At 34.6% G+C, this 22,885-nt stretch overlaps 1 protein-coding gene across 1 annotated transcript in view; it reads left to right on the forward strand.

Annotated features, from left to right (window-relative positions):
* LOC109608946 (kinesin-like protein CG14535) overlaps window positions 1–22,885 on the forward strand; it is a 131,794-nt gene that overhangs the window by 83,516 nt on the left and 25,393 nt on the right. The window contains exon 5 of the mRNA XM_020025505.2: window positions 1,000–1,168. Coding sequence (XP_019881064.2) covers window positions 1,000–1,168 — 169 coding nt within the window. The remainder of the gene's footprint in view (window positions 1–999; window positions 1,169–22,885) is intronic.

Consider the following 22,885-nt stretch of genomic DNA (forward strand, 5'->3'; position numbering starts at 1 on the left):
ATATGAATTATTCACGAATTTTCATTTTGTAAATAAATAAAGGCGCGCTTACTGGTCTCTTAAATGTTAAATTTATTTGTATTCGTGCCTGTAAATTGACAGAAATTCATATTTATTATTTATATAAATATACCTTGTTTTAACAACGTATTAAAATTCATTTTATATTTTTCATTTATTAATTTTAATATTTAATAAATATAAAAGTTTAGTCATAACATTATTTAATCATTGCAACTACAATTAAATTACACAGTTATCAAATCAATAAAATATATTAAGATTTTTTATAACTATTGGTTTTGTAATAATGGCGAATACGCCGGTTATTTAAGGATATTTTAGTTTTGTATATAGACCAGACTCAGGTTTACTCTTAGTCAATATACAATCCTGGGACAATCAATCAATAGTATTAGTCTAGAGTATGTAATCCTTCAATAAAATCACTTACCCTCTATAATCATGGCTAATATCACATAAACGGAATGCTATTATGTTGTAAGCTACCCTGTACAGCTTTATTATCTGAAATAATAACGCAAATTAGTGTTTATATTCATCATACAGCTAATTACAAATTTAATATATTAAATAACCCATAATTATTTTATTAAATATATAAAACTTTTTATTGTAAAAGTGACTAGGATCTAGGTATAATTAAAACAATTACAAAAAGCAACATATAAAAAACTGGAGACACTACATTAACAAGAAAAATACGTCTTGTAATGCAATATTCAGATGTATGAGAGAATTTTGAATAACATCTTTCAATTTCACAGATATTTACCAGCAACACTGAGCGCAAGGATAATATTACTCGTAAAAATTGAAACCCATTACGTTTTCCCATTTTAACATAAAACTAACCAATTTAAAACTCCAGCAAATAAACTAGTACACCTTTTATGTAAAAATATACTATTTCCTTCAATTTTCGTCACAGTAACTCTCGTTTCCAGCCACTATTTGACATAATATTTTTCGTTACAGAGCCGCACAAAAACTCAACCTGTCTTCTTCGCCGCACAGGAGGAAACGCTACAACTCAGAAGATGAGAACAATACGGGATTCTGTGGAGCTTTGCAACGATCTCCACCCTCTGTTCCACCCGCTCTTCTTCGAAGAATCGGAGTAAAGGAAGTTACAGGAGTTGGCAAGGTAAGAAGTTTTGATAATGAAGTTTTTATGGAGTAAGAATAAGTATAATATCAGAGATATAGAATGACTCCTCTTTCAACTAAGTAAAATGGTGAGACATAATCCTGGCTAACTTTATCTGTATCAATTTGAGCCCCAGCAGCAATATAATAAGGTTAATGTTAACACACGATAGTACATTTACCTTGTGATAAACCAGAGAAGCCACTAATCCCATATATCAAAACATTTTTCAACGACTTAATCGCATCAGCTAAATGATTCGACATAATCTGGGTGGACGTTAGACGGTCCTGGACGCAGGACAATGGCCATGGCTTACTGGGGACTGGATTGACTAATGCCGGAATCAGTCTAGTGTTCACTTACATTGAGCAGACGTGTTTGCTGGAACATTGCTTCCTCCTTATTGAAATTCTTCGACGGACCGGACGCACGGCTGCAATAGAAAATTACTGCGAGATTTGCCGTCCAGATGCCCAGATTTAATCTCGACGTCTCTACATGTATTGCACTTTAATTGGTCCGGCTACTCGCTTCGGTATGCATCTCGATCCTAGATAATATATCGTCGAATGCATTATTGTGACGGTGTGAAAAATCCCTTAATCCAACAAAAACATTAGACCCCTTTGCCTTCGACAAATTAATTTAGTAAGGTCGCCCCTCGAAAATCAGGCGACACTTACATACAGACGCAAATTACGGGAGGAAAACTCGCACAACTTAAAATTATCCACCTCCCCTTATAGTTGCGGCGGGTATGGTAATTGAGGCTGATTGGGGTTTCATTCCTAACCTCGCCGGAAGAAGAGGGTGCTGTCAATGCATTGCCAACTTCCGGACCAGGCTGTGATTGATAGGGGCTGTTCTTATTCAATGTTTATCCGTTCAATGGGGTCGAAGCGGCGCGAAATCATTTCGCCTGGAATTTATTAATAAGTGAACGATGATTGGATTACAAAGGCGCCTAACAAGTCTACGGTTTTGAATTCGCACTTAATGGAAATCGAGAGGGTTTATTTATTTTGATTTTGCCTCCCATAAATGAACATACATATCTATAAAAAACTACTAAACTCTCTGACAGAATAAGTTTTTTGACTTTACTATGATTTTGGAGCTTCCAATTTTGAGGTATTGTTCCTTAATTAAAGTTTTTTCCTCCCGAAACAGCCGTTAATTGTATCACGTAGCCCGTCCGGGTTTTTCCCGGCGAACCAGTTTGCGGAACAATGGAATTAAATTACGTTTATATCTTTAAAAGCCGAATTCGTGCATTAGTTTTCTATAAAAGGTCTGGAGTATGGAGGAACGCAGTCGGTGTGTTGAATCGTCGGGCGGTGACGTGGAGAGTCCGGGGCTGCTCCGGGGTTGTAGTACAATTTTCGGGGTCTCATCTGGCCGTCCTGTCATCCACTTGATTCGTATTCTACGAACGGAGTACAGTCCAATTATTGGTTCGTCTTTCCGTCTCGGGCACGTATTTAAGTTTCCTACGATGTTCTATGCGCTGCGTGCTCTTATCAATGTACACTGTTAAACCAAACGTTCGCCATTCGATATTGTTTTTAGAGTTTTATTGCCGCTTATAGACGCTCGAATGACAATTTATTGCTGAATTTTTGGCCCGTTTCTGTCCACTTGTCCATTAAGAGTATTACTTCGGAAATATTATTTTGAGAAATGTCATTTGTAAGTGAACTGAGTTTTTCCAACCTTAATGGATATTAAAGAATTCAAAGTACGTATTTAAAGTCACATTTAAAGAAATATGCTCGAGAAGAATTTTTATATTTGAACAATTGAAATTAATTGAAATGGTACAAAAATTTAAGTGATTAAAATAAATTTAAATTAACTGCCCCAATAAATCCCTTTAATTTTACTTAACTATTGTTTGGTCGTAAAGTGATAAAGGACTAAAATTAATAATCTTTATGGCAAAATTGAGTAAATTTTTGTTGACAAACAAAAAACAAAGGCATCATTAAGTATTGATATTCTCCCTTTGATGGTGGCAGTCTACTTTCGGATGCTTTTAGGTCTCGGGAGTTGTGATATGGGTCGCATTATGTATTCTTCAGGCGGTCGTTTCGGTCCCTTTTTTACTTCATTATGCTTTTTTATTTAAATTGACTCTCCTACGAAAACGGTTCAGAAAAAACGGAATATCAATTTCCCTCCTAATGAATAATAATAAATATCCAACACGATCTTACTTTACTTAGTCGGATTTTATAAAAATGTTCATGTACATTCATGTTCACTTCCATCCGTCACAATTTTGCAATTTTCCATTTCCTAATCATAGAGAAAATTGACACCAGAGTGGCGTGGTTAATTTAGCTTCGCGAAGCAGTTATTTATTATTTAACAGAAATGATCATGCACTGACGGATAGAGTGGCTCTGAATTATAAAGTGGGCACGTCAGGTTTACCGGGAGGCTGGTCAATTAACCGACAAAAACAAACAGGCCATCACGGGGAAAAGTTTATTGTAAAAACATGACCCTTCATCGGGTACACGCACTGGCGGTCGTGCGGACTGTCACTACTAAAACAACTAATATATGGCCGCCGTACCATACTGGGGTCATTAAATTAATTGCTTTTATTTTGCCCCAAAGCTGGTTATATTATAGTGCGTTAATCTAGTAATTAATTATTAATACAAATTACGCAATCATTAATTAACATAACGTGGAAATAATGTTTCTCGAACCCCATGCGGGGTAGACTCATAAATTGTCAAAAAACTGATGGAAAAAATTGTTTAAATTGCTACTAAAGCGAAGATATGAACAGTACTATTCGTTAACAACCAATTAATATATATTAATATAAACAAAAAATTATATTATATTTTATTTTTATCAACACAATAGTTTAGGGCTTTGTCATCAAACAACTACATTGTAAAGTAACAAGAGTGATAGTCCATCAAAGAAAAAAAAATTAAGGAATGTAGCAAAAGGAGTGACTGTCAGCTTATCTGTTAAAGTGGCCGGTAAATTGTTCGCTAAGCAGGGAAAACTCGACATAAAAATGTACATGCACCGGGGACGTACGGCAAGTTTAAAATCCGACGGAGTACGTAGATTATGTTGCCGCGACATAAAAAACCCGTTTGCATCGCTATAAAGTCGGATTATACCGTTGAACCATACAAATTTACTGATACCTCAGCCATTTTTACGTAGCTAGTCGGGTGATATATTTTTTTGAAATAATGACGAAATGGTCATGTACACGAGGAACTCTTCGGCTAATCTACTCGTAAAATTCATGGCGAGACGTAAAACGGCACTTTCCTGCATGGGTTTACAATGTGCATTTTTTTAGGGGTAGAAAAGTGTTGTGGATTGAATCGTTACGGTTTAGTGGTCGTTAACATGTTTACAGGACTATTTTAATACGACCATATTTTAGTAAATACTTAAATGATGGTAGTTGTAAATGAGGATTAATCCAAAAGTCACGTAATAAAACCAGAGAACGAACTTAAGAAGTTATAGTAATCGAAGAAAAGTTCTGAAAATAAGAATCTGTTCGAACACGGTTAATAAACCAGATTATATCATTTAATTCTTGCACAGCCATTGAACTTAATTCAACCGGTCCATATCTTTCCATTGCTTTCCATGCTAATTCCCGTCTAATATCCGGGGCAAAAGTTCTACGATAAAACCTCACGGACCTGTAGTCCCAATAAATAAGTTCGTCGCATATAATCTGGAAAAACTGCCACAAATGGCTTTTCTCAGATAATAAGAAAACTAAAAAATTACCCAGCCAACCGAGCCAATGGCGCATAACATTCAATGAAGCGAGCTAAACAGATTGGATACGAGACCGGGATGCGAAGAAGAATACGCCATCCGGACCTGGACGGGAGATGCTGCCTCCTGATTGCCAATACTCGAACTCTGACCCTATATAAGCCAAAGGAGAATCACCACGGGCGGGACAATGTTCCCTTATATTTCGGATAAGTGCACGACTATTTTTCATCAGTGCCTTTCGCACACAAATTTTCAGATTTTATGTTGCATCTTTGCATGCCAACATGCTTTGCCCTTTAAACTTTAGTAATTTTATAAGAGACAATATAATAATTGAATTTCTACAACAACATAATAACAAAAATAATAAGAGGTAAAAGATCCCCGCCGCTGGGTTCGCCACCTTTGGCCAATGATTCGGACTGACCATGTGTTATACGGTTGCCGTATGTCGCAACCTCCCAAATCTCTTCATAAACCAATATTTGTGTTGACCATATTTTTTTCACCTAAAACAGCAAAAATCCACGAGGGGATACGAACAGCGAAATCTATAATAGGATTTTCAGTAAATAGACATTTTGAAAATCAACATCGGGACATTCGGTGTTGTGGAGTTTATAAAGGTCCGAAATAAAAAACGACCCCGATTAAACGCTGGTATCAAAGACTCATATTTTTTGCCAAACAGGAAACAACGTACGAATTTATTTGTATCTGATGTTGATTCCAGAAATAACCTTGTTTGTTTTTTATTTAGTTAGATTTTAATTTTGATAATTTATATCTAGTCTTAAATGTTGTTTACGATCGGTACTTAGTTTTTATTTAAACTTGGCGTGTGTGCACTACATATGGCTTTTTCCATTATATTTTTTCCAAGTCGTCAGACAATTTGCAGGCCACTTTAAACAGATAAGCCAATGGTAAAAACGGCTAGAATACACTGTTATTACATTCTCCAAATTGTTAGTCCGCACAGCATCGAGATAGCATCAAAACGGCAGCATTAACATTATTAAATTATGATTAAAATGGTAACGACACGAATTATCAATGCACATAAATATGTTACCTTGCCAATTTGCATAATTTATTTGTTTTAATTGATTGCCGCCCAATGCCATATTTCAATCGATTTGTTTGATGCTATATTTAATTTTTCAGCCCCACAAACAACAGTATTAGAAAAAAAAGTGTCCATACAACTTCAACAAAGTCCAACTTTCAAACAAAGGTCGGAAAATAAAATACGAACGTTGAAGTTAGAGAAAGAAAATTTAATAATCTTAACAAGCACCGAGAACACACACACACACACACACACACACACATTGAAACTTACGTCGCGCAAACGAACTGGCAATTCTGAAAATCTCATAGAATCAGCATATGTACACATATCTTATATCCCCAAGTGTCCGATGTTCTATGGAAAATTCATCTCTTCATTTCTCCAGTGTTACGGAACTGGGATCCGGGAACCGGGAGTGAAAGGAACGCGAACGCATATCGAGGAAATGTATTATTAAACGCGACCTGAAATTCCGTTGGCAAACAGAACGGGGAAAAATCGAGCTTTTTATCAAGCCAATAATTTTAATGTGTATTTCAGTATTTTATCATTTTTACTAGCATATGCACTGTAAAAGTTACCATTAAGATTATTCTTTATCTTGGGAATGGTACAAAGAAAAGTTGATTAAAGTAAAAATCGATCGACTAATATGAAACGGAACGGAACTAAAACGGCTCTTTGCTAAATTAAGCTGGATGAAATAATAATAAAGCTACATAATAAATAAGGCACATGGAGTAATAAAAGAAAGTTGTGCAGGAAGATATTTTTTATTAAGTTCTGAGCGTGAGAACAGCCAAAGTTTATTGAGTTTTAACCTTTTCCAAGGGTCATTCGGCCCTTCCCGTGCTCCCTTGGGATACTCTAAAAGTCGATGTTAAACTGAATTTTTTCTTTTTCAATTTTTTCCTTAATCGCATCTCTTTCCGCGAAAAAACACTTATAAACACCGACAAGTTTTGTCTGGAAACAACGACAATATACTCGTAAAAAAGTGCGTTTTATGTGTGTTTTGTAGTTACCATAATTGCTCGGGTGTAAAAGTAATGAATGAACCGGAATTAGTGTCAAAGTTTAAAAGTCACATTATCCGTAAATCCTAGTGCCACCCCTCATTAAAAATATTTTCCTATTACTTAACAGTTTTAACTGGGGGGAGGGAACCGCGCAACCCTCGTCGTTTACAAACACCTCTAATAATTCAGAAAGGACCGAGAGCCTAAAAAATGGCACTTTAATTGAGGAGCGTCTGTTGCAAGCGAAAATAATTAATGAAATGAAAGTTCTAATTATTCATTACCGAGTAAATAAGTTCGTGGAGGAGGGCAAAAAACCTACTAAATCTGAATATATTAAGAGGGTCGCAAATGAAGATAATCTATAATTCTCGCCCGAAAAGGTCGCACATTAATTTTTATGTATTATTCATGTTCAGCAGCACTGCGAAGTGTAAAGGATATTAATTAGGTTTTAGTGCCGCCAAACATTCTCAAGTATTTTTCTTAAAGTGCAGGTATTTAAGAAATGGTCTCTTTTTATTATGTCACTTCAAATTTGATGTTTCGTGACTTTTTGTAATAACTTAAGAATTAGTTTAACAGGTATAAAGGGAATACAGTAAAATGTTTTAATAAAAGTTCATATTCGTCACTAAACAAAATATAAACAAAGATATAAAAGTCCTCCAGAGTTATAACTATGTGGAATATAAAGTTTTATTTAAAAAGCACTTTACTGTCCAATCTCAACACAAAATATAAATATAAATTTTAAGGTTAAAAGTTTTTCTTTATTAATTTCCTAAACACAAGTATTTTTTATGCACAGATAAATAAAATTTGGGCTCAATTTAAACACTCGAGACTTTCCCCAGATAGATTTCTGAAAATTCAACGTCGTATTTGCATATTAAAAGGTTCCAGTAGCAGATATATTAGGTTTTCCTGTCTGGTGAATAAAACCAAGTCTCCAAACGTTCCGTTCAAATAAATCCAATGCGATTTAAGAATTGGCTGAAAAGTTTTAAATTAAACAAATTATACTATTTCCTTACTCAAATCTAATTATGTAGATGGCGAACATCTGTTTAAGATATTCTAGCAGCACTCCTCCAATGGGAAAAGGAACCATTGTCTGTACATGTTTTATTAAACATTTTCAAAACTGAATAATTGCATTTTATGTTGTTGTGAAATATTTAACCGCAACAATTCAAAGTCGAGATAAAGCAACCTACACAATCGTAAATAAATGATAAAATTATCCATTGTCCTTTGAAAACGCTGCGAAAATCCTCGTCTGAAACAACGCCGGTTAGAACAACAAATATTAAACAAAAGCCTCCGGTTCTGAGTGACGGTTCCACGTTGAGGTGTAAGTTGGAAAATCGCGAAATTTGAATTGCTGATGTCTCTTATTCCGATCCGACGTTTCAATTTCTGGCACTGAATATGTAATGAGGAGCCGTGCACGCGGGAAACTTGACGAAAAATGCCCGCCGCAAAATAATTACGGACGAATGGGAGTTTTAATTTAAATAATTAACGCGAAATTGAATTATGGGCCCTAATGTAATAATGTGTGTCGCCGGTTGCCGTTATTCCGTTCGGCACATTTTGTGTACGTGCGCTTTTTCGCCACCGCAAAAACAGAATAAATATTTAATTTTAGCGGCTGCAATTAGTCTTGTTTATAATGCGTCCAGTTGTTTTTTCTCTCTATCATTTTGGACTGCACAAAATAAAAATCGTCACGGTATTAATTAGTTGCAGTTTGTTAGTTGCGTGTAATTCACAAAGCAAACTGCAGCGATAGACGTAATTGAATGAGTTTTAACGTTTATTTACGCCAGCCAGATAGATACAATTTAAAAATTAATTACCAACTTAGTTAGTTTATTGGAAAAAAGTGCGTGTACGCGTGTACGCGTGTACGCGGGTTTACTGAAAACAGCAATTTCATGGTTAAAAGTTCCCGTTCTCCCGCGTCATTTTCTACGCCGCTGCGCTTCCAAAACGGAAAAGTAATCTTGGAGGTTTCTTGTCCCGAGGTGAAATTCCTACGTGATTTTCGACGAGTGAAACAGCAAAATTCAAGTTAATTTAAGTTTACGGATAGATACTAGAATGCAAATTCCATTAATAAATTATTTTAGGAGTTTAAAGTTTAAAGTCACGGACTCCCCCCGACTTTCGGTAACGTTCCGTGCTGATTCGCAAATAGTCACGAGTCTGATGGAGAGATTGAACGTTGCATTCGACTATTGTGCCGTTTTATTTGCACGTTTTACTTTAGATTTTATAGTTTCGAAAAGTACTCATTAACAACTCACTAAATTATACGGATTCATGGGAACGCTTCGGCAGTGAATTCAATAAAGGAAATGATTCATTTATTGAAATTAATTGTAGTTATTGTCTTACATTGCCTTCATTTATGCAAGAGTGACTGATTAAATTTATACTTAATAAATATTTTATCTTCCGACATATAACTTTAAAACTTCTCAACATTTTCATGTGGAAGTTTCATCACGCTATGAATTTTTAGCAGATAGAACTGGATATCGGCTTTCATTGCCCGTATACAAGCCAAGTAACTCGAAAACACTAATGAAGCCGGGGAGTATCTATCGTTTGCGAATTATCAACTAACTCTCCGTTCCACCGTCTTTCGCAGTTCGTGGCGCAGCCCGTCATCCACCTACTTTCGCTTTCACGTCAGATTATATTTCTTTATTTGTCTCCTGTGCGGCTATTGATTGTTCAGACAGTTCCGGATATACGAACCGACTGGGAAAACTCCAAATGTGTATCGAAGGGTTTACCGAAATTAAATGTGTGTTAATCTTTTGAACTAGCTCTTCTTACGTTGGATTACACATACAGACTACCACATTTCTATATTTAAGCAATTTAATATATATTTCCAACTTCATCTTTGTATACACCAGTAGTGCAACTTTATTGAGCTGATTTAGATAGAACTAGAACAAAAGATAACAATGATAACAACGTCAATAACCGATCGGAAGTCTTTTAGGGTTAATGTTTCTTTTATAAAAATCCATACGCATAAAAACAGAGAATCCTCTTACATACAAAATCCCTCTGAGTGAACTATAAAGAAAATATGTTCTACATAAAAATGGTTTATATAAGAAAGGACGCCCTTATTCCGCTATTGATTGTATAGACCTTTCCTGTTGGTCACAGCTGGAAGTCCGGACATTTCTTGTATGGAGTTGGACGGGACAAATTGCTTAAAATAGCATCTTCCACGCTTCCACAAGGAAACTATAAATTACGAGATAATAAATATAAGGGTTGGGAAGTACAAAAAGAAATGCATTTCAATGTTATTGTAGCCATATATCTGTCATATTTCCCTATTGTTCGGTTTTGACGAAATTTATCTATCGATTACTTCTCACCACATGATTGGATTTCTAACAGTACATATACATTAAGGATAAATTATCGTATAATGTAGATAGAGTGTAGTAAAATATTGTTCCTGTGTTAGTTATAAACTTCGCAGACATATGATATAAGTCCATACCAAACACGTTATGGCCGTGCTTTTATATTTTATAAATTCACTTCCTCCCATAATAGCAAGCGTGCCTCGGTACGAACATTCCTCTACTAAACTATGTTTAAATATAAAATTCGATGCAATCTCAACTATTATAGTTTATATCATAGTTAAAATGATTTGTAGTAAGACGAGGAATATCTGAAATGTTAACAGAGATTATCCGCATCAGTGTAGCCGATGAAATATTGGAAGAATTCCGCAATTCATTAATTCATCCACTGCAGACACAATCAGACGTCCAGAACAGAATGGTTTTGTTTTAGAAATGATGATATAATGAAAGGAACTGTTCGTGAGAGAAGCAACAACAAGTAGAGCTGATATAAATAATATATTCCGCAGTAGAAATCCCATTCAAACATTATTAAATCAAAGAGATTACCTGCAAAAAATGGAACAAGCAAAACGCCGCACGCCTCACACATTCCAATTATTCAAAGTAAATGAATCGTAATCCCCTCGTGCACAATCTGCGACCGGATTAATGCCCGACCAGATTCGTTAACCTAACCTATTCAAACTTGGTACATCAAGTCCGTTTGTGTGCGGATTATGATTTGGTCAGTTTTATCGGCGGTACAAGAGGATCGTTGAACGGGATCGCCGCAGCAAACTTTCGGTCTTTCGAACGGACGGACGGACGGACGAGAAATTGATGAAGAGGGATACGGACCCAGAAAGTGCGATTAATTGGCTCGCAGTAACTTATGAAAGATTAATAAACGGTCTTATCCGATCGGAGGAGGTCGTAAATTTGTTCCATGGCTCGGTGGAAGTGGTGCCGAAGCGGCTTGATCGTTTGAAGTCTATGTGATATTGGAACAATTATTGGGCGACTCGTATGACCAAACAGAGGAGAACGTACGAAACCAATCGGGAAGATTGAAGTTTATCTTTGTGCTAATACAACAAAAAACTAATCATGTACAAATTTGAGGGACTGCAAACTCATTTCAAGCAAGTTTATATTATCTTCATCTTGAGTATTAAACAAATCCTTGTCCATACGGAGTATTAATTGGCTCAAACAACTCATGAAAGATTATTAAACTGTCTTATCATATTGAGAGGAGCAATAAATTCGCAGACTGAAATTAGGCGCCGGTTTAACGTCGACTTGATATCCTAGTAAAACTGCTACATATGCAAATAAACGCTACGAAGATCATGCTTCATGTTCTTGTTAGGACCGCCGTTCTTAATGGGAAATGAACTTCGACTACCTCGTAAATGTGAAGTAAAACAAAGTAAGTTTATGGGTTAAAGATTGGCGTTCTCATACGTGGAACCGTCTCCGGAATATTACATCTTGCTATAAACTTAACGACTATGAATTGCACATTTTGATATAAATTACAAGCTTACCTTGTTCATTTCTATTTCGTGCCATTAAATTATTGCAAGCTTTTATAAATCTGATTGAACTCTTTACATTGTCGAATTTGTGGACTGACGAATAATTCTTTCTTTAATACTTGTTGGCCTTTTACACATTTTTCATATCAGTAAAACAGAAGCAATTAGAGAAAATGGACTTCGACAATTTCATAGTTTCCGGAATTTATGGGTCAGCTAAAGAGAAATTGCGGCGTACAATGGATGCTGAAACCTGAAATACCTTTCTCCGTCTCCGTTTTCATCCTTAATTAGGATCATTAGTTACAGGACACTGGATCTAAATAAGATAAGTACTCTTCCCGTTGAGCAACTAAATATAGTTCCTGTATCCGTGAATTTACTACCTGTACTTTGGATGCAGCTCGTCGATTTTCTTAGTAATGAATGGAGAATTGAGCCAATTAATTGTACAGGAGTTCATTTTATTAAATATAGATTAAAACTTTAGCTTTGGTGCTTTACATTAAATGTATTTTAAGAGATAAATTTAATTTTGCGAGTAGTCTACTCATTTATTGTTTAAACTTTAAAATGGTAGCAAAAATATGTCACAAAAAACTGGAATTATACCATCTATTGTAAAATATACAAATGCAATTTTAAAGTGAAATTGTTTAATTTAGATGGTGTTTTCTCTCAACGGACCATAATTTATTTATCATTTAAATACATACAAGGTGGTCGTAAGTTATATCGACATCGATCTTTAATCAAGTATTAAAAGGTCAGGCAAGTTGGAAAACGTTTTCTGTGTAAATATTAAATTACGAAATTTCTTTTCCTTAAAACATTTATTATTCAACGATTATCCAACTGTGCATATAATTTATTCCTTTTAGAGGCTACGAAATGATGATCCTTTTAAAGAAAACATGTTCTTAATGTCATCTTTGACAAGGCATTAATCTGTTGGCATATGTTGTCGACATTAATTTCTCCAAAGTTGTGATTTATTCGGCCTAAATATATCATCGCAATTCCCAGTTCCCCGTTATTAAAATCTCATTATTCCGAGGGAAGATACTGAAAGTTAAATCGACCGTGGAACAAGCAAACCGTTCCTGTTCCACGATTTTATTTAATCAATATTTATGGAAGTAAATTATTGTTAAAGGGTTATCAAAGGGCAAATGCCCTTGGGCTACATTTCGCCGAACTTGTTTGGTTAATTGGGATTTTTTAAAACTTTTTTTTCGCCGACCGACCATCCTATATTTCAAGTTTTAACTGCCGTTTTGGGAGAAGTTAAAGCTAAAGCATATTTGAATTACCTACACAGTTCAGCTCGATTATATTTCCTGTGTTTCAGTACTTTACCATTTTTCATTTATTTAATTGATATATTTAGCAAATGGAATTTAGCTGTTAAGTGCATTAAGTTTATTAATTCATATGTGTCAATATTTTAATGTGACTTTTATGTAACATATTAAATTCATAAAGCTTTCAAAAATAGTTTTATTGATTTGCCTGCAATATACGTAGTATTTATTAATTAGGATTGTATTTATGTAAATAAAATATTAAAATTTTCAATGTAAATAATTAAAAATTGATTTACAATGTATGAAAACCGGTCCTGCATAATCTTATTACATTTCGCAAAATCTCATTTAATATTGTACAAAGATAATTATTAATTAATTCCGGATGGAATAGTAAGCTGAAAGGATTTTTTGTTTTCCTCTGCAATTTGTAATCAGCTTACATATTGAATATAATTAGTTGGTTACATAAATTGATTTGAAATATTAGCTTCAATAAAAATATGAGTAGTAATAATATGAGACTATGACAAGCTCAACTGCTAATTTTATGGAGACTATTTTATACTGAATTTGAATAATATTTCTCCATTTTTATAAAATAATTCTTGCCTAGACAGAAATTAATTTGAATTTTGGGGAAGTTCACCTTTGAGTCGCTCCATAAATTGGATTATAACAGAGTTTCAGAAAGGAGGATCGGTATTGTGCATACGAGATTTATTATTTATTTCGCATTTCGCACAGGCATCAGGATCGGTGGCTGCCATAATTGAGAGTTAATCTGTGGACTTGTTCCGTCCGTCTGGATTACGAGATTATCAAGCCCGGGATGGGTTTAACCAATCATTAATATTTTCACATGGGGGCGCCACCCCCAACATGGTTTAAATATTAATTTATTTTAATTAGAATAAGGTCCGATGAAAACTGGCGTCCGGAAATTCGCGATTAAAGTTTTTAAATTTTAGAGGAAATTAAATCTCGCCGGCTTTGTTTCTATATTATATCCTTCGGTATTCACTTTATGCTCATTTTACATTTAATTAATTTAAATAATACTTTCGAATTTTATATTTTATTTAAATTGTTGCCTCTATTGCTGAATGTGTGTATTTTTTATTCTACTTGAAATTATTTAAATTGGAATTTTTTATTAAATTCAATTAAATTGAACCTGAAATTGATTGTTAATTTATATTTTATATACAAGTGCATGCAATAAAATGAATGTTTCATTATTCATAAATACGATTTTGATTATTAAAAGGAATAAAAATAAAATAAAAAAGTGATTGTAATAAAGATCCCGTTTATTTAATATAAATGAAATTGGAATCAATATTAATGTACTGTATCATTCTGTTCAAATTTCGCGAAATAAAAATATATTTTATATCAATATTTCAAAATTTAATTAATATTTTAATTTTACGTTTACCAGTAAAGTTAATAATTATTTTCCACCCAGTTGTTAATTCGTAGTTTTTGCTACATATTCAAATTTAAAATGTAAACAATTAACGTATAAATATTGTAATGATGTTTATAATGTTTGTTAACGTTTAGTAAACTTAGTCCTACAAAGGTTATTCGCCACCGTTTTTCTTTTCTTTCGGACTAATATACGTAAACTCACGAAACTTTTAATTTTCTTGTTCATAGAACTCGTAACAATTAAAGTGTATGAAGAAATTAACAAACTTTGCCCTTTAAGTTTTCATATCTCGCATTTTGTAGTATTCCTAAAGAATCGTTAAACCTTGGTAACAAAATAAAGTAACAATAAAGTCTACGAAGAAAATATTATAGGAGCCATTAGAGTTAAAATATGTGAAAATGTATCGGTTTAATTGTTTTCCGCATGGAAAATTCGAAAACAATTATGCCACGTCTGTCCATTCGTTTTGTGACAAGTGTAAAAGATCTCGCATAAAGACCCAATGATGAGGTGACAGTGAAGTTCTCATATAAATGCCCATAAAAATGTTATACTAAATTGAAACAACCACCACACGTAGCAAATGTTAGTTTAACTGGATAAAATATAGACGTAGCGTTTTCCATAACATTTCCGAATAGGTTTTAAATGCGTTTGACCCAAATTCGCGGGACCTCCGTAAATGCCATCAACTTAAAAATTTACGACGTCCCCGTTTTACAGTAGACATAAAATCGCCGGGCGCGCTTACGCCAAAATGAAGGCTTTAAAAGGACCGTAACATAAAACGGGACAAAAGTAAAAACAAGAAACACATGGTATACGGGGACACGAGCATCGGCACTGATTTTAACGAGTCCGAGGAGACGAATCCTACAAGGGTCACTCGACCCTGTAGTTAGAGGACGATGGTTGTTGCTCCAGGTCCTTAAGTCGAAGGAGGATGCGTTTATGACTCCAGTGGATAGTCCCACTAAGGCCAGTTTATATCTATTTTGTCGGTTTTTCTATTGATGTGTTCAAATGTGACTCCAGTAAATAATGAATACTTGTTTAATTTACAAAGAAAACATTTAATAAAAGAAACTGGTACATAGTGTTATATGGTAGAATGTTTAATGAGAGTATTGCTTTATGTTTCGCCGAATAGGACCAATTTACAAAGGGGAGGAGAACGAACAATTTGTTGAAATAACAAAACTGTGTATTCTCTGGACAATTGGCCATTAAATGTGTACCCAAAAACCATTTAATCATTATAAACCGATTCGCAAATTATTTCCTACACGTAACCTTTCATTGTTGCATTGGACGAGGGTTATTCTTGAACACCGTTCCGGAATAATAAGGCCAGAGATCACTTTTCGGAGCGGCCCTGACGACTCGTAAGGTCCTATGGCACCCCCGCGTGCTCTTCGCATTTTGAATGAGTTTCGGGCCGAAAATGATCGTTGACGAGAGTTTTAGTTGTGTGCGTCGACTCAAATTCAGCTTTAAACGCAATCACAATTTTGAACAGTGCATTTTGCGGACACGGTGCGTGCATTTCCACAAATAATTCGGGGTAATAAAGATCACGTGAATGGTTCTCATAATTAAGATTAATGTTTCAATTGTTTTTATACGGCATCATTTGTTTTAATTGTGAGCCGGTACAAATGTGCGTGTGTGGCCCACGTTATTTTAGTACAGAATTATTAGCCGGTAATTAAGTTTAAATCATCGAATACTTTGATTTGTATTAATGATGGCGTATCGATTTTAGTTTTAATTGCTCACAATCTACCTAGCAATTAAATTTTCTCTATAGTTTAATCGCGTTAAGCATTTCACAACACTACATTAATGTTATTATTCACAAAAATATTTAAATCTTCCAATTCTTTCTGAAATTGAGATCGATTTTCAGTAAAATTTGTGTTTCAGTCACTAAATATATATTTAATTATGTTCCTTAGTTCTAACAGTTTGTCTATGAATTTATAATAAATTAATTAATTATTATTCACAAAAATATTTAAATCTACCTATTCTTTCTGAAATTGAGATCGATTTTCAGTAAAATTTGTGTTTCAATCACTAAATATATATATTTAATTATGTTTCTTAGTTTTAACAGTTTGTCCATGAATTTATAAATTTATTAAACAATTCAACCTACGAAATTGAACTGGATTTAAGGTCGCATGAAAACGACCAGTATTTTTAAGCCAGTAAACAACAGGATTTAGTTGAACCCGAAAATTGTCCGTCTAGATGAAACTGGAGAATTACATACAGGTTTTTTCAAATATTTATTTTAACGTCGTGCAGTACAAACTCCGAGCATAAAGGAAAATACACTTACTGGTAATAAAATTTTACCAAGTACAAATTCAATTGTTTTCTCAATTTCCCGAGTTTTCTTACAAATAATATATTTCTTTGTCTGGCCAATCATTTCCATCGTATTCCGCGGAGAGTTCCAGAAGGCAAGAATTCTCTAACCGCTTTGCAGTTTCAGAAACTCGCCAATTTCTTATTATATATTTATAGGTAAATTCCTATAGACCCCAAACAAAGGATAATTCGTGGTTCTATAACGTTATTGGGCTTAATAATTTGCTGAAAACAATTACGGAACAAAAGCGTAAACAAATGTTTATTAACGACTCATTTGTGGGATATTAATGCGGTACAAAAGATCTTTTATAGCCGTTTAATTGTTCATTTTACGCAACCCTTCCTAATTAACAATGAAACGAAAAATGTTAATTAATAATGAGTTTTTTTAAAGCACGATACGAAAATTAATTTAAATGAAACAAGACACCGTGATAAAAGCACCTTTTTTCGTGAATGAAAGTATTTTTTGGATTTCGCCAGCCATAATTTCGGGGCCGTTTCACGGAACGGCGGTAATGAGTTTTAAATATACCCGTTGTGCACTGTTGGCCCCACTTAAAGCCGACACGACTTCTCCGGACTGGCCCTAATTAAAAATAATTGGGTACATATGAAGTGCATTAAAATCTGCATAATACGAATCGAGCGCGCGCCCGAAATAACCGCAAATATTACGGGACCACCCTCGGCCGCAGACCGCCCCCCCCGGCATATCCGAAATACTTTAAATCAACCCTCCGCGTCATTAAGTTAGCACTTCTTGAGCGCACGTTTCGGTTCGTTCGGCTCCGGGCGTACCTATCTATAATTGTAACCTTGTAGGTGTACGGGGTAGGGGTAATAGCGTCTAATCTCCGGGGCCTCATTGATAATTATTATAACAAGGGGGGAGAAGTTCGCAGGGCACTTCGGGGCCCGTGGGTCAGAAGTTCCCGCCGTGCCGAATTCCGGCCATGCCAATAATACTGATTATTGACATTATATTTGGATATGCCTAAATATTGAACATTGTTGAGCGCATGAATTTGTTATTTATGGGGGTAGTTTCCCGGCCCGGCTGTTTCGATGCCGAACTTGCAATTAATCAGTTAAGTTCCACAAGTCGGTTAATTAATTAAACGGATTTCGTTGAACTTAATTATCAGGAAAATAATTTACTCTTCTAAAAATAGTGTGTTTGTTTTCAGGTAAGCAGGAAGATCAGTAAGTTATACTTGGCAGTCGCAATGAAGACTATATCCGAGAAAACATCGTACCACAATCTTTATGCGCAACAATTACGGGATTAGAAATAATTACATTAGCAATGTAGACGTCTCTATTAATTGCAGTGAGGAAAAATAAACACACAACTTCTCTCCATTCTCCAAAGTCAACATAGACTTAAGCTCTTAAACTACACGAGGAACACACACCTAAGAATTTTAATCAAATTCTCCGAGGCATATGCAATACGGTTCCAGTTTAATATTTAATAATATCTGGGATTTCCCGTGTCTAGTTTATTCCATGTGCACTTTTAGATATTATGCCATAACCGCAAACATATTCTACATATTCCGCTAAATAACTGAAAGTTTTCTCGTAATGTGTTCCGAGCGCTGAAATTTTCATGAAACGATCTGTAAAAGATTTTCGCCAAAACTGAAAACTCGAATAAAAATATGCGAGGGTGGTTTTGCATATTTTCCAGGATAATTTCCGATGTGCAAAAACAACAAATGAAAAGTTTACAAGATGTAAATGTTTCGACGTAAAATCCTGGAACTAATTGGCAGTTTATACTACAATAAAATTCCAAAACAACACCATTATTCTAATTAACTAAATTAACGACGACATTTAAGAAAAACGGATCGTAAATCGCGCATCTCAGATTATAAATTGTCAAGGGAAATCAATGGGATCATAAACCAAATGATTACAATCATATTCTGAAATGATGGTAATAAAAACCAATATTAGTTCGAACTATAATGAACCGTTACAATTTTATTGCTGTCAAATGTTTTATCACTTATCACGAAGGTTGTAATATTTTTAACAATATTTTTCATGAAAATCCGTTGGTACGGTAACAGGAGCTGACTTATTAATGTTGGAATTATAGGCAATAAATATGCCAATGCTTTTTCTTTTATACGTGTTGGATAATGTCGTTTTTATGGCACCATAAACTACCAGCAGGATTTGATTCCGGTTATGCGATGACTGTATTTCGTTTGTTTCACAAAAAAAATGTTATTTCGTTAAAATATAGCAATTTTCAATAGTCTTAAATAAGTGAATTTTACAAAGAAAACATTTCCGTCAACCGATTTCGGTGCGGTGAACTTTGAAAGTTGACAAAAAAGTTGTTGCGGTAAAAAATTAGAAAAACATTTTCATTCGGCAACAAGTTTAAGGGAGGTTTAATCGAACGCTCCAACGATTCATGTTCGCTGGAGCTTTCATCCGGAAAATACGATCCAACGTCTTTATGGCTTTACATGTTGTTTCCGTGATTTTTTTCTATCAAAACTGCTGAAAAATTAAAAAAAATAAATAGTAGTAATCGTTGGTTAAGACGCAGAAGGGGAGAGAATAAAGATCGTTTAAAAAGTCTCAGGTGCCACAATGCGAATTTTCCACTAAATAAAATAGGCAATAAATATAAAATGAATTATTGATGAACCATTCTTTCCGACGCTTACAAGCAAGGGGCGTAAATTTTAACAGTAAGCAGAAGTTTGGCGTAGTCATGGCCGTAATATTGCTGCATGTGTTCCCCATTCTTTATGCATTGATTCGTTCAAGGAGCACATCCCGTTTTAAGGGCGTTTTTACAACCCATGTTCTGTTTTCTATTACGGGATTTTCATTTATCATTTATATGTATGAAGTTATGACCTCTATTGCGAATTTATTATAATACAAATGCGATTTCCGGATGTTTATTTCCGATATGTGTAATAAATTGACTAGACCGCAAAATGTGAAAACTTGAAATTACAGTCTAGAGTTCATCATCGATGGTAGTTTCGACTAAAATAAAATACGTGGATGTTGAAGTAATGCGGAAACAGTTATAAACAGTAAAAATTATGTATTCTCTCCTTAAGTGTTTGTAAAACATAAAGCACACATATTGAAAAGTATAGCCCATAAAGTGTAATGTGCATGTATCGAGGATGGTTGGTAACACATGCCCGGCATAAAATTTTCGTTGAGAGCCGTTGTCTTACATAGCATTAAATTTTTCGTTGTGTTCTGTTTATCGCTCAATTTTCCGTATTTTGTTATGGCAGTCGTAAAACGCTTACCACTCCGAGGCAAAATATTACACGAACGGGCCTTTCGCTAAAACGCTGCTTCATAGGTAATTTAAATATTTTAATTGTAATGTCTCCTGCAGAACGTCTCGTCATAAAAGCGGTAATGGAAAGGACCCTTAAATTTTTATCGACTAAATCATTATTAAATTTACTACAATACTGTCGTTGTCGTAAAACTGGATTGTGCCATTAAATTTTCTATGAATTTTAAGTTGACATAAACAATTTTTATATTAAATAAGGGACACGCCGGTTTTTTATTAAGGCACGAACGCAATAAAGCTCGCGGATTCCCCATGAATAACATCAACCCAAACCAAACTGATAATCGTGTTCAAACAAAAAGACTACGCAAAAATTACAAGCGGTAATCACACACTAAAAACATGATTTTCCCGCAAAAGGTTCGTTCGTGCATGTTCAACAATATTTACGTTACGACACGTTTGATTAGACACACGGATTTTCGTGCATAAAAAACAGTTTCGTCCATTGTGAGTGACCCATTAACTAAACGCCGATTGAAAAGAGAACATAAAAGACGTCGTAGTTTTCCCACTCGAATCGAATGAAGAATGTAAATTGTCAATCTTGTTTTCCGGCAAATAAACCGTTTTTCTTTCATTGACAATTCCGCTTGCATCTACGGGTTATAAAAGTCCCTTTTACCCGAGGTTTCATTTAGATAAATGAACCGGGGGTGAGTTTATATGGCCGTACAGTGATTGACACAGTAATATAAGGGCAAGAAATCAATGATTTGTGCGGGAGGTAAGCAAATAAAAACGGGGGGAAGTCTGCAATCCTGTTTAAGAATTCATTTCCGAATAAGTTTTTTCTGCAAACGCGATTTATGAAATCCTTGAAATCTCGAATCCCCCTGCCAAATTTAATCACATTTTTACACGTTACAACGAGATTTCGGTTTAAATCGAATTGGATTTATTAATTTCGTTTTTGGAAATTTATATTCTGGAGGCAGTTGGATAATCGATGGGCCATCAGTGGCCGAATAAAAAACGAGTATAAACTTTCGGATTCAACAAAGTTCGTCCCCTCTGCCATGATAGCGGGGGTATTTTAAAAGCATGGCATCACCAAGTGGATATGTCCCGGGGCAGCACATGATATCTCCGGACCCCAGTCCAGACACGGTTTCTCGCTAAAGTGTTCTCCGTCCCCGTTTTGTCCGACGCCACCTTCTGCTCCCGGCCAGGAATTAAATGCCACCCCGTAGAGTGTTGATTGCGGCATCCACATCCAGACACAATCATATACCAATAAAATTCCAACGCTTTCAGTTCTAAATGTGCAGCACTTTACCGTCCGCATTTTTTGCTGCTCATTGATTGTTACCGCTTCGAGATATATTTTCTGTGGAATTCGCGTTGTGGCGACGATTAAATTTGTTGGACTTTGTATATTTACTTGAAATTAATTCGTAATTTGGAGAACAAAATTTTAAGCACACATGTAACAAATTTTAAAATTAACCTCCCCTACTTAATTATCATCAGTCATCAAATATGCATATACAGTATTGGCAGAAAGTATAGCAACATATAAATAATATATAAATTGCTACCTCCCCATATAAGCAAATCTAATATAATTATACCATTTATGAACAGACAGAATACAAACATATCGGTGAATATTTCTTGTATTAAAAATAATTCTGTTAGTAACAAATCAAAAAATTAAATATTCAGCTGGCAAAAAGTAGAGTAAATTTTTACTAAATATCACTAATCTCAATAATGTTTAGTTTTACAGTAGACACTAAAGAAAACTGAGTTAATATAATGCCTCGTGGAAAGAAATTATCTTGAGAGAAAAATCAATATCGCTCGATTATAACGCGTGTTTTACAACAATTTTCAAGATTTGGTTATGTCTACTTGAGATACAACTTATAATTAATACAGGCAAGCTAGAATTGAATTTTATATGTAAAATGACCTATTCATGAAAGGTTTAACTCAAAGTTTACCATATTCACTGTTAAACGTGGCGACAGGTCGATAATGATATGGGACTGGTTTTCGGGATTTGGAATGGGTCCTCACCTTTGAATAGAGGGTATCATGGATCGTTTTATGTATAAACAAATATTTAGAAACAACATGGTACCGTATTCAGAACAAAATATACCAATAAAACATTATTTCCATCAAGATAATCACCCAAAGCAACACACAAATTATTTTCAGCTGTTCCTTTTAAGGGAAAAAGTTAATATTATGAGCTGATCATATTAATTTTCCGATCTAAATTCCAATGAAAACTTATGAGAGATAGTGAAAAACAAAGTAAGACACAAAAAGTCAGCAAGATTTATTCACGGTTCTGCAGAAGGCCTGGCAAAATATGGATCCAAATATTATTGACCATCAATTGCTTTCCATGAAAAAAGGTGTTAGGTTAGGTGGAAGTTATTAATAATAATGG

Source organism: Aethina tumida, chromosome 7 (assembly GCF_024364675.1).
Source record: "Aethina tumida isolate Nest 87 chromosome 7, icAetTumi1.1, whole genome shotgun sequence".
In the NCBI taxonomy this organism is placed as follows: domain Eukaryota; kingdom Metazoa; phylum Arthropoda; class Insecta; order Coleoptera; family Nitidulidae; genus Aethina; species Aethina tumida.